The sequence below is a fragment of the Hyperoodon ampullatus genome, assembly GCF_949752795.1.
Source record: "Hyperoodon ampullatus genome assembly, chromosome: 8".
Taxonomy (NCBI): Eukaryota; Metazoa; Chordata; class Mammalia; order Artiodactyla; family Ziphiidae; genus Hyperoodon; species Hyperoodon ampullatus.
In genome coordinates, this window is record NC_136921.1 from 12196257 (window position 1) to 12214385 (window position 18129).

At 43.3% G+C, this 18129-nt stretch overlaps 1 protein-coding gene across 2 annotated transcripts in view; it reads right to left on the reverse strand.

The window, feature by feature from the left end:
• Window positions 1–9801: 9801 nt before the first annotated feature.
• Window positions 9802–18129, reverse strand: part of RHBDD1 (rhomboid domain containing 1) — a gene marked incomplete at both ends in the record, with an annotated part of 91686 nt that continues 83358 nt past the window's right edge. For both annotated transcript variants that reach the window (XM_079709761.1, XM_079709760.1), the window contains one exon: window positions 9802–9896. In XM_079709761.1, coding sequence (XP_079565887.1) covers window positions 9802–9896 — 95 coding nt within the window. The remainder of the gene's footprint in view (window positions 9897–18129) is intronic.

The following is an 18129-nucleotide window of genomic DNA, read 5'->3' on the forward strand; positions in this document are numbered from 1 at the left end:
TGTGGTTATTCCCACAGTACTGTAATCCCTTCCTCTCTTTGGGACAGATTCAGCAAACGCTACATGTATGGATTTGTTTGGACCTACCAACCTAGATGAAACCCAGATATTCTTAGCTCGCTTTATTTAAAAGTATGCTAATTCAGGGGAAGGCAAATAGATGATAAAGGCCAGATTACAAATTACATTACTGAAAACGTCATTCATTGGTTAATAGCAACTCAAACAATTGAAGTCAATTCCTCGATAATACAGTGGGCTTCTGGATGGATTTTACAGGAAAAAATAAATAGGCCAACAAATGAAACTAGAAAATAGAGATTTCCTACATTTCAAAATGATTTCCTCTGTAACCTATTTTTCCATGCACTTTAATTGTAAAACTATGACCCACGGAGATTAAACAAAAATCCACACAGCCAGCCTGAAGAGTTCATTTCAAAGCAGAATGAATCATTATGCCAGGAAGGACCACGGTCGCTGTATTCCAGAGATGCGACATTAGCATAAAACACATCACAGATGAACATAAAACATTAGGTTCTCTTCTGCATTTTTCAGAGAACAGAAATGCCTGCTTTGGCAACCCTTTGGAAAAGTAGCAATTATGGAAAAAAGTATGTCCAGTAAGGGATTAAGAGCCGAAAAGCTATTAATGAATATTAAGGCAGCGATTCACAAGAATTGACCCCCCACTGCCGTGAACTTCCAAACAGACCGCTTTTGCCCAGTTGGGGTCTGGCTTGTCTTCCAGTGTGCGTGCTAATGGGACTGGAGCCACATGGGGCCATGTTCACATAAAGCATCCTGTTCCCCTCCCTGGGGGCGCCTGCAGAGCTGCCTCACAGAGAGTGCCCGCAACGGACACTTTCCCTCCATCCACATAATGGCATCTCATATGGGGAAGTGACAGAGCTATCATTATGCACTTGGGAGAAAATTAAGGGCCGACTTAATTAAACTTAGGTAAGAAGATTCATTTAAGTCATCATCACCCCATGCCCCCAAAAGACCTAGCACTCTTTTAAATGAAACAAAGACAACCTACAACTCGAATTTTATGTTCCTGTTATTGGTTTTTACAGGAGTATCCTGCTTTTCTAATCTTAAAAACATTCTTATATTTTATATCAGTCAGTATTAGAGCAAAGCAGCAGATTGATATTTGGCATTAATATTTTCTGAAAAAGCTTAGAAAATATGTCACTTTTTAGTGAGTACTTTTCTGTATAGCAAAGGATAGGTTTTCTATTTTGCAGGGAATTCAGTGGTCCTAAAAATTAGAAGGCTTATTGGAAAAGATTTTTAGGAAACTTGCCTTCCTTATTTAAAGAAATGTTTATTCTAGAGAAAACTGAAGAAATTTCTCATGAGAAAGTGACATTCATTTCAGTGCTCATTTTCAATGCACTTAATAATTAAGAAAAACTCAATTAAAACTTTGTTTATGAGAAATACTTTTCTTGGCAAACGTTGATTGGGAGTGTGCACTTACATGCAGAATATATTTCAAATGAATTTTGCTCTGGGGTGTCCCCCAGATGGCAATTTATTTTAAGGCTACTTCCTGGTAAGAAGAAAAAATACACATTTTAAGAGGAAATATTGTCTTGATGTACCAGAATATTTCCTAGTTCATTTGACCCATTTATTAATTTTTTGAAACTCTCCTATGGCATGCTAAATATTTGATATTGAACCCAATTTCAACCTTGTGTATAATTACAATTTTGTTTCCAAAAGTTTTATCATATATTACCAAAATTCAAGCCTTCTAAAAATTCATCATGTTCATTCATGAAATTGGTCCGAGAACATTTTCTGGGAAGAGGTAAGGGTGATCGATGGACCATAGGAAACATATCTTGCTTGCTATTTTAAACACCTTAACTTTGGTATTAGAATTATCTTAATAAGCTGGTCAAATAAATTTTGAAAAAAACAGCCTGAATTAAGTGGGCACGTTCTTCCACAGTGAGTCCGGGATAGTGTAGGAGACTGATTTCAAAATACTGATAGCACAAGAGCCCTCTCTAAATGCAGCACAAATGCCACCTGCTGCTTTCGAAAAATTATTTTAAATGGTTGAAAAAGCAAAACAATGGAAAAAATACTATCTTGGATTAGAAGATCCTGTTATTTTAAGCCATCATTTTCTTTACCTGGTTACATATCACTGTACTTTGGACTATCCTTTCTCTCTGAAGGATGAAGAAAGCTTTAAAGTTATTCTCCTAATCCATTACTGGTGATCATCCTTATCAATATCTCCTTCCCCAGAAGCCCCTCCCCCAGCGGGTTGGTTGGAAGGCCCAAAGAGGGTTGCTCTGGGTCGTGAGCTGAGGGACTAGATGTTTCCTTCTGGGTTCTTATCCTCAGTGAGTGGAGCCCAATCCACAGTGCCAGCTGGGGGGACCCATTCGTATTCCCCATATTCCGTCCCTTCTCAGATTCCCCAGACCTCAACTTCAGTCGCCACTTCCCGTGGATTGCTACCTTCCCCTCCGGCCTCTCCGCACCTGTCTAAACATAGCCTTTGTCTTTCACCTCTACTCTTGTAGTAGACCTCTCCCAGCTGCTGCCTCCCGTTTCAAATTCCCGTCGTCATTTCTCTAAGTTGCAAATTTGATTTTGTTATTCCTTGGCTTAAAATCCTTCAATGAGCCCACTGCCTACGAAGTCCAAATGACTTCCTGTGAGGTGAAGGGCCTGTAGGAACTGTCCACAGCTTACCTCTCTGCTCCTCGCAGAGGTACGCTCCTATCTCTGTGACTTCACTCCTGCTCCTTCCCCCAGTGATGTCCCCTGCAGATAAGTTTACCTGGCAGACGACTACTTATCTTTGGACTGAATTAGCCGGTGGGGAGGAGTGTGTGAATTTCTCCAGGACGACTTGGCCTCCTTTCTGCAGCTCCCAGTACAGTTCGCGGGTCTGCTCACTCTCTCCTGCTTTCCCCACTGCTCCTGTGATGTCTCATCCTGCTGCCTTCCTTCTCTAGCTAAAATGTAAGCCCACAGGGCAGGCAGTATGCTTTACTCATCGTTGTATGCCCTGGGCCTACACAGAGCCGAGCATGTTATTGACCCTTAGTTCTTTCTTCACTGACAATTGCAGCATTAGGCATTAGATGTTCAGCTCTGGGTATAGGGTTCTCATCACCAAAATGGTTACAAGTATAAACCATTTCTTATTTCAAAATATTTTAGTGTGACAACCTATCTGCACACCCACAATCTCCTCTTACAGTTATTGACGGAAAGCCGACTGATAAACTTTAACCATCGCCCCCTCCTGAAAAATAGCTTACTTTTCCATGAACTGAAATTTCAGAAATAAGAATTGAGAGATGTGACAATGAGAGAAGACTCTTCATGGAAATGTGATAGGACTTAACTCATGCTATAATCTGTATTCCCTCATGATTGTCAAAGCGTCCTAGTATAAAATCACCTCTACAGAGTTGTGTACATGTTATTGGTGCTTGGGAAAAGAGGAACAGAGTGGTCCACTAAAACTGGATTTTATCAAGGATTTTATTTTGAGCCTCTTAGAGCTGATAATAAAGCAAATCGTTCTGTTTTCCAGGAACTTACATTAGATTTGTGCTTCTCTCAGCTCAGCAGACTAATATGATAATAGTTACTTTTATTTGGTGTGGCTGCAAGAATAGTGGAAAGATGTGCCTTTAGAGTTGGTTGAATCCAAGTTTCAATCCAGCTCTGTCACTCTCCAGAGGTGTTACCCTGGGTGAGTTACACCAACTCCCTGAGCCTCATTTTCCACATTTACAAAGTGGGACATAACACCTACTCTTGCATTGAAAATTAAGTTAGATTCTATGTCCAGCACATAGCAGACCTTGTATATTTATTATGGTCACATCTTCTATTTAAAACAAGCCGTTTAATATGAAAAATATTTCTTGGGATTCTTTACATAGTAGAATTAACATAAGGATTCTCACAGGGCATATAAATTACTGTCTAGAATTATTTATACCAGGCCAATTCTTAATGTCTTTGGGAATGCTATTTTATTTCAATTCTCAAAGTTATTGTACCACACACACAAAGCTCAGAATTTCCTGCAGGGTCATTATCAGGAAGTTCTGCAGGGAACAAAACAATTGACATTAAAAATCAGTACTCTGCAACTGTCACTGTTATTATCTGCCAGAGACTCTGCCTAATGCATTTTCGACCACCAAGGCTGGCTGCCACATCTGTGTGAAATGCTTGAATTTTATGGTGCTTAAATATTTAATGATTCATAGGAAAAAATGTGAAATGTGTCTGATAAGTTGCATCCCTTTCTCTAACCTAGGGTTGTAAAGTTAAAGACTTTCAACATGTAAACTTTGCAAGATGCCTGACCTGCTACTGACATTGAAATCTTGTATTACAATTTATAATATCACTTATTATGTATAAAAATTCTGTGATGACCTCCAAAAACAACTGTGTTTTATCTGGTGCATTAATTTTCTTTCAAGCCAAAGTGAGTTTACTATTTAACCTACCTTGTAATACAGCCTACCTTGGGTCTGGCTCAGTAGGGAAAACAGGAAAGGTTACACATGGTAGAGGTGTGATCTGCAGATGGGAAGAGCATGAGTAGAGTGTGGAAAGTGACCCCCCTTGGCTTGGGAAAGCGTGGGATTCTGAAGCTCCTGGAAGCACTGTCCTGTACACAGTGATGGGGTGGGGTAGACATGAAACCAGGCCTCAGGGCCCGAGGGGTCCTGCAGCAACCTCTGCTGAGTTGCATGCACCCTCCAGCATGGGGCAGAGACCCCACGGGTCTCAGCTGTCCCATTAGTTGAACCATCTGTTTCACAAGGTTGCTGTAAGGGTTAAGAGTAAGAGATGTAACTACAAAGAGATATAAAATGTAAGGTACTGTTACTGATGACCAGAGTAACTGGAAGCTAGGGGTCTGTGATGATTATATTTTTATAGCCCATGCACTGCTGAGCACAGGGATGGCTTTAGTGCCGATAATTCACAGGTAATATTCACCTATTTCATGAAGTAACTCTTTTTAAGTAGGAGGGAACTTCAGTGGTATTTGGTCCAACTTCTCAACAGAAAAATAATGCTGTTTAATTAACATGTCTTGAGCACCTACTATGTGACAGAAACTGTATGAACCCTGTTATAGGCTCTCCCCTCAACCTCTCAACTATCCTATTTTACAGACGAGGAAACTGAGGTTTGGAGAGAATGAATAACTTGCTCAGGGTCACACGGTCAGCACCCAGTAGAACTTGAACCCTGGTCCATCAGTCGCTAAAGATTGTATTTTACACACACCATTGCCTCCCATACTATTGATTTCATTACATAATTCTCTTCCCAAGCAGCAATATGTATTACCGCCAAATTCAATGATTTCTACTAGCAATGTTTCAGTTTTCCGTGATAAAGTATAAATCGTATGTTCCAATCTGCCAGTTCATCTGAAGATCTAAACAAGATGTCAAGATCACTCTCTCCTTGCCCCTAAATATTACAAAAAAAAAAAAAAAAAAAGCACAGACACATCAAACACACCTGCAAAAGTACAGTGGCCAGATTTGGCGGTACCCATAGGGACTCCCTAGTGATACTCTTTGAATGTCCTGGAATCTTGAGTTTTGTGCACTAGGTCGCAGCATTTGTGACGTGGGGCATGCCTCAGACTGACACAGGGGGATGGAGACCTCTCCCCACCATCTGGTGAGCATGCTGTCTTACGAAGTGTTGGGAAAGGCCTGGATTTTTCTATTTCTATGGACAAAAGCTTTCTTTCAAGTGATTCTTTCCTGTGATTCAAGAAAACACACACACACACACAAACCCTCAACAATATCAAGCAGCAACAGGCACCTCTTTTCATGTGTGCCACTGGCGATGGTATAAATGAGCTTCTGTTTCAATCCACAGACGTTTATTGGTTTTGACACTCCAGACAAAGCATTGTTTCAGGTACTGTGAAGAGATACACAGTAACACACTCAGGGCTCCTGCCCTTGTGAAGTTTACAATCTAGAGAGAGAGTCCTCTCACTGAAGGATAACGAGCAATTCTAAGTGGTCTGTGGTAACTGTGACGGACACTCTATAAGAGCGGATCATTCTGGGTTGTGGTGTCTGACGGCAGGACGGGGAGACTGGATAGGCAGAGGGAGAGGCAAAGGTTGCTTCAGTTAAGTCACAGGGTCAGGAAAGCTCACAGCTTGGACGGCAAGACCAGTTAGGAGCACAGACTCTGTTATGGATAAGGGGGGATGAGGCTGAAGGGCTGGCTGGAGCCCCGAGGTTGAGGCAAATGAGTTTGACCTTTATCCTTTGGCAACAGAGAGACAATAGGAGGTACTGAGATGGTGAGTGGCGTCGCAGAAGTAGGTTTTGGAAGACAGCTGGCAGCGCTGTGTAGAACCGAGTGAAGAGGTATTTTAAGTATTGAGCAATGTTCTGAGAGATTTCAAGGTCCTTCTAAGCAGGGAGTCTGTGACTCTGAAATGAAAGACTAGGGGCAAAAAAAAGGAAATGACTGCAATAATCCATGGGAAGGGAAAGGAAGAGATGATAGGTTTGTTTTGTTTTGTTTTAATGACTATTTGATTGACTCTCCCAAGATGAACTGGGACTGGGAGTTCGGTGGCCAAGTTGGCCACACCCTCTCTGTTTTACTGTCCTTGTTTGGTGGTGGGTCTCAGCCCTTTAACTTACTCCCCAGGCAGCAGAATGTGTGACCAATATGTAGACTGGCCCCGATTCTACAAAAACCAGCCATTTACTGCCTGGGCCTCAACAACAGACAGCTTAAAAGGACAGAGGAGCCTTGAACAATCATGTACAACTTTGGAATCACGGGCACTAACTACTTTCAAGGTCACAAAGAGGAAGCAATTTAACTGCTCCCTCATCTTGAGAACCAAGGAAAGATTCTGAATTAAGAGGTCTCATAAGTTGACTAACCACAACCAAAGTGTGGGGATGTTTAACAATCAGGAAATTACTATTAAAAGCAAAGAAACCAAACTGAAAACCAACTCTAAATGCTTATTTCCTATTAGAGACAGTCAAATGCACTGGCTTTTGTCTTTCTCAATCCAATTCCAGTTTTTTTGGCATAACTTTGGAGATTCTTTCTTGTAGGGAAAAAAATAAGATGGATATTGAAAATAATAAGCACTGGTTACAAGCAAGCCTATTAACTGAACAAAGTAATTATAGTAATTTCCCAAACACCTTTACTGTTGTGCTAAGATAACCGGTTTACATTTGTGACAAAAATGACCTTTCCCACATCTGTAAAGTTTAGTGATGTTCTACTCCGTAAATAAAGAAGGTGTGCATGTTACAGTTACACACCTGAAATTCAGTTCTGGTGTCTTTATATCTGACAAGTGAAACAGAGCAAGGAGCTACTATTATTGGATTCAACAGCAGCAAAAAATATATATATACATACTTCCATATATAGTGGTTGGACTTTTAATGCATTGAAAAAACACTTTGGGGAAGCTAACATTTAATAAGCCCCTACTGGGAGCCAGGGGCCAGCCTTTGGTGGCAGGGTTGAGGCAGAAGTGTAGAGTTGACAAGACACAGGCCTCATCCCAGAGCCATTCATAACCCGTGCTCCCATGCAGAAGGCACATCTTTCTACAGTTGTGCACAAAAAGTCACAGGGCAAGGTATAAGTGTTATAACAGAATTATCTTTACAATGTGCTATGAGAAGATGGCATGTTAAGAATGGGTTTACTCCGGGCTTCCCTGGTGGCGCAGTGGTTGAGAGTCCGCCAGCCGATGCAGGGGACACGGGTTCGTGCCCCGGTCCGGGAAGATCCCACATGCCGCGGAACGGCTGGGCCCATGAGCCATGGCCGCTGAGCCTGCGTGTCCGGAGCCTGTGCTCTGCAACGGGAGAGGCCACAACAGTGAGAGGCCCGCGTACCGCAAAAAAAAAAAAAAAAAAAAAAAAAGAGCTTACTCCCAACAGAGGTCATGGGAAACAAATTCGAAGAGTTTGGGAGAAAAGAGGAATGACATTTAGCTTGAACATTTAAATTTTAAAATGTTTGAAGCTACAAGACTCAGAGATACAATTCATACTATAAACATGCTGTGCGTAGCTTTATATCAATCATAAATTAACCCAGGGAGCTCAGGTAACACTGTGCCAGCTGGCAGGTCAAAGTGCTCCCAGGTCTCACGTGATTTTCTTAGCTCATGTACATGCAAGTGGCAAAGCCTCTCCCAGGTCAATTCAGATTAGGAACCGGATACAAAAACTGCATAGTTGGTATGCTCCAAATTTGTCAAATGTCTACAAAGACTGAGAAAGCAATATCCCCCAAATGTTAACCCTGGGTACCTCTGAGTGGTGGGGATACAGGTGATTTTTTAAAATCTCACATGTATTTTTTTGTATTTCTGTTTATATTGTAAATTTTATCAACAGATGCACAATACTTATTATTGAGTCCATTTTCCTGATTATATATTTCTTGATTTATTATTACCATATAAATCAGTTTTCCTACCGCAAAAGTAGGACACATAACATACGTATACACACATTTTTAAAAGACAGCAATACAAAATCATAAGAAACAGAAAGCAAACTCCTATGCACTCCACCTTCCAAAATAACCTCTGTTAACATGTGGGTACATTTCCTGCCAGATGTTTGCTTTATGCATATACAAGGTATATATATTACTTTCATAATCAGAAAACTATATAAATGCTAGATAAAGCAAAATAGGAAGATCCTTTTCTGCTTCTAACTCCCTTTAAACATAAATATCTCAGTGAAATAAGACATCAGTGATATTTGACTTTTTCCTTTTATTCATGAAACACAAGCACCAGGAAACACCTTAAGTGACTTGCAGTCTGTGGGTTTGGAGAGTGTCTTGGACAGGTGAGTACGACAAGCGGCTATTACAGTGGTCAATTAAAAGGCACTTTTATGAGAAAAAAATACTTCGCCATGAGGGATTTCTCAGTGACCAACCCACTGGTCACTACCCTGCACGTGGCATGTGCTGCTGCTTTGCTGGTTAGTTCAATACAAGTTGCATCTCCGGGATGGTACATCACCACTGGAGAGGCTGCTGGGAGCCCAACTGCGGATGCCGCCTGCTGTGTCATGGAGTGTGTAAGTGGTTTCCCATCTGAGGTCTTACTTACGCTTTTCCAGTTACACATCCCGTGAAGGCAGAGTGATAGCATAGCAAAGCAGGTTCACTGCAACCACTATCCAGATATGGTGGCCCAAGGAGCCAAGGCACTTGGGCAAGGGAGAACAGAACAACAGCCTGCAATGGTAGCCACGTCCTGTTCCTGGAAAGTCACCATGGCAACATGCCAGGAGGATGAGGGATGGCTCCCTGCTTCCTGCCAAGTCAAGCACTGAGCAGGATGAGGGCCTGATCTGGGCTGGTGAACACAAACCTCCTGGCGAAGGTCACGGTCTTCAAAGACAAAACGAGGCTGAGTCAGCAGTGAGAGAAATGAGTGTGGAAACCGGTCCCTATGTGGAGACGCTGACTTTCTGTCTGCAGGAAGACAAGGCCAGGAGGTGGGCCACTCCCAGAGAGCTGTGAGCTGCACCCAACAAGCCTGGTCTCAAGATGTCAATCTGCTTGCAAATTAGACTCACAGAGGCCATAGGACGAAGGGCCATGGCAGATGTGAGCAGTTGGGATGGTCATAGTGCCCTCTGCTTTTGTTCAAAACTAAGTGGGGGCTTGGGGGCAGTGATAACACAGCTGGATCACATTTGTTCACATGGCTGGGTCACCTCACTGGCCGTCAAATCTGTGAAGCCGCTTTCTCCTCACTTCTTCTTCTGGTGTGAAGCGGAACCCATAGGCCGGGGAGCTATTTCTGCGATTTCCTGTAGAGAGAAAGCACAAAATCAAGCACTGCCCATCCATTGTTCTGACATTTACAGGGCACTGCATCCTAGGATTCCCAAGGGGGAAAAAAAAGATGGCTTGGGTGTCATCTTTATATTAGCATGAAACAGAAATGTAACAAGCATATTTCAATTTCAGATGTCAATACTACATTTCAACACAAAGTAAACATTTTTAGCAAGGTCCAGTCCATGAAACTAATTTGACTCATTTTGAAACTTCTTGACAATCCTCCCATTTCTATATTCTTTTCCATCATGTTCCGCAATTTGCATCATTTAATTTCCAAAATGTCTCAAGGGCTTACTTTATTTTTTTAATGCCCAGAAATAACTGTCACTGTCCGTAACATCCTCACCCAGTGTGCTCGTAGGTTTCTCCTGTTGGGCCCTTTTCCTCCCTCTAACCTGCTGCCTCCTGTACTTCCCCAGCTGGTGGGAATCACACCTGCCTGAAACTCACAAGCACCCACAGGGCATCACGGCCCATAGAGCAGGGGCTGTGTTACCATAATGACCAATATCTGGGCAGGCAGACAAAAATGCAGGCATAATATTTGAAGATCATATGAAGGACCATGGAAATCATTACTGAAAAGGGTTTCTCAGGGCTACAAACAGAACATATAATTTGCAGTGATACAAGCATTTCAATCACTGCATAAAAAAAAAACACTCTTCCAAGCACTGTAGGGGGATAATAAAGGAATAACAATAGACAGTCCTTGACCTCAAGGACCCAGAAACCTAAATCTAATGAAAGAGCTTCAATATCCTCCACGAGGCAGCCATGCAGGGCGTCACTGATGGATACACGCAAACAGTAGGTTCACGTCTAAGCATGCGGACCAGAAAGATTGCACCTTTCCCCTTCTGAGCCTCTGCTAACCTTGTAAACTCACTCTGAAAGGCCCACTCCCATCACCTCCCTCCCTCAGAAGTCCTACTCGTTTTCCAACGGCCCATCCAAATCGCACTGCCCTCTGGCCACCCCCAGTGGAAGAGCTCTCTCCCAAGTTCCTCAGCTTCCAGCACCTTCCTCTCAGCGGTCCTCATGCAACAGTCACCACATCCCACCAGACAGGGCAGCCACTGTGCATACCGTTGCTCTCTCCTACTGGAATCATAAGCTCTTAAATGGCAGGGAACATTTCTGACGCTTCTCTCTGCTCGCCAGTGCCTGGTACAGCCCCGCACACACAGAAGCTGTTCAAGAAACACATGGGCCTGACTCAGTGGCACATGCCTATGACTTCCAAAGGTATATGTTACGGCCAGACCACCACATTCAACGTTGCCCTCTGAGGTTCTGACACAACTGACTCTGGAAGCCCTGGCCTCGCTGGGAAGGGTGGATAGGCAAGAGGGTCGGAGCCAGGAGGGAAAACAAGTGAACAGTTGACCCCTCCCGCTCTTGCTCCAAGCGTGGTACCTTGTCGGAGACGTTGACAGGTAATATATCGACATGGTGGTTGTTAAGACAATGATGAAAAGATGTTAGAGAAAGCAGTGTGAAACTAAGAGTCAGTTTGCTAAGCCACCACTAGAATTTCAGTTGTCAAAGAAATTTCTAGAAAGGCAGTCAAAAGGAATCCCTTTTTACATTTTTTTTCCCCACTGTGATAGAGACCCCAACACGTACCCATGTCTGATTCTCCTTTCCTTTTGAGACGTGAGGGAATTACCCCTGCTGGACCCCTTGTAACATTTCCTGACTAGCCCACCCAAAAGTGATCCAGGTGGGCCAAGCCCGGCACTCACTCCCGCTGGATAAACTCCACTTTGAGGTTTTTTGATAAGTGAAGTATATGTCGTTTTACGAACTTTCACTAAAGATGCTGTTCAAACGTGTAAGGCTTTTACCATAAAGATTTTAGGAATACTGTAAGATTAAAAGCTTTACTGGATATGGTTTTCACCACATACATTTGTAAAGGAATTTCTCTCTGTTCAAAGTGGTAAACACTTTGAAATTACAGAGAAACTCATGAATCCAGTTACCATTAGTTTATTGCTTAAAAGTGCTTTATACAATGAGATCCAACTCCTGCTTTCCTTTTTAATGGTTGTTTTTAACAAATCCATTCTTAATTGCACTTATGAGCGCGGGCCAGTGTGTGACAGCCCATTCCAGCTGGGCAGGGAACCGGGAGGCCTGGCTGTGGGCGGAGTTAGAAGCAAGCTCAACGTGGCATCTTGACTCCAGGCCACAGGGCACGAGCCCATAGATGCTGAAAGATGCTCAGACTCCCAAAGGAAATCACAGTGTCCAAGAGGAAAAGCCTGTTCCATGAAGGGAAATGCAGGGAGGAATCAGAGGGGGCAGACTGTGAAGTTTCTGGGGGTTCAGCTCTCAAAATGGCCAGCCGGCACAAATGCTCTCTGGACCCATGCTCAGGGCACTTAAGGAGAACCACGGCTGAGCCAACAGAAGAAATGCCACGTGCTGAAGTAGAAAACTCACATCAAGAGAGGAACAATAATCACTCTTTCACAAGAGCCTTTTTTTTTTTTTTTTTTTTTTTGCAGTACGCGGGCCTCTCACCGTTGAGGCCTCTCCCATTGTGGAGCACAGGCTCCGGACGCACAGGCTCAGCGGCCATGGCTCACGGGCCCAGCAGCTCCGCGGCATGTGGGATCCTCCCGGACTGGGGCACGAACCCGTGTCCCCTGCATCGGCAGGCGGACTCCCAACCACTGCGCCACCAGGGAAGCCCCACAAGAGCCTTTTAAGGTATCCGATTTGAATTAGCTTTTACTCCCAATTTCATGATACCAATTTTACAGATGAAAAAAACTGAGGCTCAGGGAGTGTTGGGGACACACCTAAGGTCACAAAGCTAGCATGAAGGAAAGCAAAAACTTGCACCTATAGGTCTTCTGGCTGCAGTTCTAGCTCTCCTCCTCCTCTTCCACAGCCCCGCACCGCCGATCCTACTAACACACCGAGTATGTTATCACATCCCTTTGCTATGCCTTATCCTCCTGCCAGAACCCAGAGAGTCCCTTTCCTTCACGGATATGCAGGGAGCTCACTGTTATCTGAAAATAGAAAAAGAATAAGATCCAGCCTAAGCTCTCAAATCGATGGGGCTGTGCTGTCATCACAGATGTGACTACAAAGTTCCCGCACTGGGTCCCCTTAAATTCTACTGACTACTAGAGTGGTTCGGGTTTTTAGGACCCCTGGAAAGGCCTTGTGTATAGCAACAAAACAACAATAATGACAATGCCTGATGTGGATGTTTTATGGGTATTTTAAATCCTTCAAACTCAGTGTTTCTGTTAACATCAAAGCCACCCGACTGTCTGCAGAATGACTTAACTGCTTCATTTCAGGCTTTGAACTGCATTCTTCTTGCTGGTAGGTAGTTTTCTTGGAAAGTTTTCAAGACTAAATTAACCTGTGATATGTTGAAGGCAGTTATGTATTTGATGTCAGTCAGCCAACCCCACAACCCTGCTCGTCACATCTGAGCTCTGGGTCAGTGCCGCACTGGGGACCAGGCCTCCAGCTGCTCCTCTCCGTCTCAGCTAAGCTCTGTCTTCCCATTCTCCACCTTTTCATTTATTTTTAAACCATTTCTATATTTTCCGCTTGTGTCACATGACCTATTATTTCTCTCCTTAGCCTCCAGGACCCTCTGCAGGCATTTCTCAAAGGGTCTAAGAAATGCGCTTTCCATATCTACCTATATTTATGAAGCACACAGAAAAGGATCTGGATGGGCCTCATCTAGACGGTAAAAGAAGAGGTTCCCACAGGTATACTGGAAAAAGTGTTGGTAGGAAAATGGGAGATGCTTCCGGCCCTGCCTGGAACTAGAGAGGACACCCCAGGCAAGTCTTCATTCTGGCAGGCTCTGGTTGGTTCACTTGTCAGGGGACAGGGTGCAGAACAAGGTGGCTGCCAGGGTCCTTGCTGTGACTCTGGAGTCTGATGACTGGGATAAAATCCTGACTCTTCCACTTACAGCTACACATCCTTGAGCAAGTAGGTTACCTTCACGCGGCCTTAGTTTCCTTATCTATAAAATGCAAATAGTAACAGTAGCTCCTTTGCTGGACTGTTGAGAGAATAAGAGAGGATGCATATAAAATGCTTAGCTGAGTGCCAGCAGTGCAGTTAACGCCTGATGAGCATTGGATGTTAGGACTTCTAACCTCTAACATCACTGAGAATCATATGGGTTAAATGTCTACCTGTTAATATCACTGGCTAAAAGACAGATACCAAATAAAATGACCAAAGACTTCTTAAAAGATAGAGCCCAATTCTGTTTGAGGACCAGTTGGCAGTGTTTTGTACGAAGTGTGGAGTCACTACTTACTAAATGCTTGTCCTCTAAGAGACAGATACGAAAAAGGTAATTCACAACCTCCACGTGCCAGCACACTTTTGTGACTTTCGGGCACTGGGAAAACTGGAGAGCCCAGCTGAGACCTCTTTTCTCCGCTGAGTTAAATCATGCATTGAACATTTACAGGTCTGGGTGAAACAGCCTTGCTCTGATGAACTTGGTACAGAACATTAGTATTTATGAGCCTTGCTTCTATGGTCCTGTAAATGGAGGTCAGCCCTCAATTTTACTCAAAGAAACAGTGAGCATGCTTCAAAGAACCTCAGGAGCAGTGCCCAGTTTAAGAAGATTTAGCTCAATTATAGCACCAGCAGTGAGATCATAAGATTTATTGATTTGTGGTTCTTGATGGAAAAATTTTCAGTTCTCTACCCTTATGTATAATGCAGTAACCTCTGCATTTTACATCTAAGGGAGGAGAAGCAATTTCATCCACATAAGAATTGCTAAAAAGAATGCCATGAGTTGATGGCCATTTTCCCTACTGTTCGCCATCCCTGTAAATAGAGATGTTTAATTTGCTGTATTCATAGATCCTGCCAGTGATCTGACGAGCCCTCTATGCCATTCAGTGAAATTATACTAAAGTGAAGTCTCAAGATGGCTTATCTTTCCCTTAAATTGGGGACCTATGGAGGCAATCACTTAAAAAAAATTTTTTTTTAAATCAAGAAACCTCTAAATATTCCTGTGTTCTCTGAGATTGCTTTTGTCAAATGAGGGCAACAGCATGGGACCCATATTCTCTCTTTCAAAAATGTTACTTTATTAGAATTCCATGAATTCTAAAGCTTCCAAAATGTCTTTTGACAGGACAGTTGCTAAGGCATTTATTATGACCAAAAAGGCCTGGAAGGAACCCCAAGTCCAACAATTAGCAAGATATTCTTTTTTTTTTTTTTTTTTTGGTGGTACGCAGGCCTCTCACTGTTGTGGCCTCTCCCGTTGTGGACCACAGGCTCCGGATGCGCAGGCTCAGCAGCCATGGCTCACGGGCCCAGCCGCTCCGCGGCATGTGGGATCTTCCCGGACCGGGGCACGAACCCGTGTCCCCTGCATCGGCAGGTGGACTCTCAACCACTGCGCCACCAGGGAAGCCCAAGATATTCTTTTAAAGTAGGAGGTGCCCAAGGACAATAAGAGCACTTTCCTTTTTGAGTCACTAATTATAATGATCTATGTATCCATTCGTCCATCGCTTTAAAAAGAGTTTGAAATTCACCTAAAAATCTCATAACTTTCATACAGATGGAAGTTTCATTATGGTTTACAATAAAGGTAATATTTAGATGCGATTTGAGAGAGAAAAATTTACATCTCCACTCCTCAACTGATCAAATCAACAGCAGTGGGATTTCTTAGTTCTGAAACAGTATCTGAAATCCCCAAATGAGAAGCTCTGAATGGAAATCAACTCAGTGGCTACTTTCCCTGTTGTACTTTTCTCTCTGTTCTAGTTGGTTAATTTGGGGGACTGTTAATGGACACAACTGACTTCAAATCAACAGGCTTCATAATCAAGTTAAGTTGATAATTATAATCAACTTAATAATCCAGTTAGCAATTCAAGTAACCTAAAATATTGGGTCCACTCTGTCAGATCTAGAGATTTTTTTTGCAATATAGAGAACACATGGTATGACCTCTAGAACAAAAAGAGAAAGTCCGGAGGGAGACAATAAATGTTTGCTGGGCAATTGCTACATGCTCACCCTACTTTACTCTCCCTTCCTTTTAAAAAGTGTACAACTTTATTAATTTCCATGTACTGAACATATGGGACCAACATCCAAACCAAAATACAGTATTTCCAGCACTCACAAGCCTCCATTGGCTCCCTTCCAGAAGTGGTCCACTGACTTCTTACAGCAGAGATTCATTTTGTCTATTTTTGTCCATAAATGGATTCATATAATATGTACCTTTTGTGGGTTGCTTCATTTTACATTATGTTTGTGAGACTCACCATATTGCTGTATGTGGTTTCTATTCTACTTATCCTTCTGAGTAGAAGTTCCTTGTCTGTTTTATAGAAAGAAGAATGGAGGCTTCAAGATTTCAAGGAACTTGCCAAGGCCACACAGCTGGTCAGGGACGGAGGCAAGAGTCACACCTAGATCCCTTTGTCCTCTGCTCCAGACATGCGGTGTGTTAGTTGTCTTCCTTAACCCCGAAACCAGAATCTGTAAACCCGAACAGTACTATTCCTTTAAACTTGATTTGGAAGCAGGATCTGTTTAAAAAGCAGCAGGAAATTTTACCTTCTGCTTTAGATAAGCTTCACTGCAAACAGTAAGATTTTCTGGAGAACAAAGTGTCTAGAATTAGGATCTCCCTTGACAAGGTTTTAGCAAGAGGCCCAGTTGCAAAAGTCAGCCTTGGTGATTAACTGTGTCGTGTATTTTCTAAACAGAGAATAGCTTATAAATTCTTACAGAAACAACTCTCAATGGGCTGGAGGGGCAGCGAAAAGAGAGGCTGAGGAGAAGAGGGTCTCCCATTAGGAACCACTGTAACATGAAGCACATATTTCTTTAAACAAATAGATGCAGATTTTATCTCTCTATCTCTCTATCTATGGCTGTGTTGGGTCTTTGTTGCTGCGTGTGGGCTTCTCTTCATGGTGGCTTCTCTGGTGGCAGACCACGGGCACTAGGCGCACAGGCTTCAGTAGTTGCAGCACATGGGCTCAGTAGTTGTGGCGCATGGGCTTAGTTGCTCCACGGCATGTGGGATCTTCCCGGAGCAGGGATGGAACCCGTGTCCCCTGCATTGGCAGGCGGATTTTTAACCACTGTGTCACCAGGGAAGTCCGGATGCAAATTTTAATACTAAAGGGATTTTCCATTTTTAAAAATCAATCTGTCTTAAATCCTTTCACAATTCTGTCACCACCATAACCCTTTATCAAGAGGGATTTAAAGGAGATTAGGAATGATTTTCAAGCACCTTTTATATATATTTAATGGCTTTAGGATGTTTCCAATTTTCTTTGATCTAAAACAGCATGCCTTTTGGCCAGCAATCTGAAGCCTCAGATGGAGTTTACCCAATCACATCAGCTGATTCTGGAAACTGAGAAGAGGCTGACTATCTCCTCTGGAGGAACAGCCTTCCCAGTTCCATATAATTTGGGACTGTACCTTTTTTTTTTTTTTTTTAAATTCAAAATCACCTACGGATATCTACTGGACAGATATAAGAAAATTCTTGGAAAACTAGATGCGGGGCTCCCTTTGCTTCCATATTCTCATTGCCTAGTACCCACGAGGGCCTATGTGCCTGGCTCAGACAGCAGAGAGAAACCAGACAAGGGCCCTGCCTGGAGGGAGAGATTTGAGAACATATTTTACAACAGAAAAAAGAAAACTGAAAGTAGAATGAGGAAGTCTTTTGTGGGCAGGGAGTTCTGATGGAAAACACACACACACACACACACACACAAGTACGGACAATGCTAGAAAAAAGATGAAGACCCTTTGGACTATTAAAATCCCACACTCCTCTCTGAAGCTCCAGGGCCAATGTGCCTGACTTGCCCAGGACGGGCAGCTGCGACCTGGGGCCTCTCCTGATGTTTCTGATAGAGATCCCATACCTGCCCGCAAACAGGGCCCTAGCAGGACGCGCCCCAGGGAGGGCCGCTGCCCTGTACCTCCCGCCTGGCCTGCATCTTTGTTGGACTTGGACCCTCCAACCTTAAAGGATTCCCGAGGTCCAAATGGCTACCTGCTCAAATCTCTGACCCCTCCGGCTCCTGGCCCTCTATCAGCTCTGAGCCTCTGATCGTCATCTCTTAGACAGAGGAGGCCTTCCACTGCCTTTTTATGGCCGGACTTCCTGATGATGTT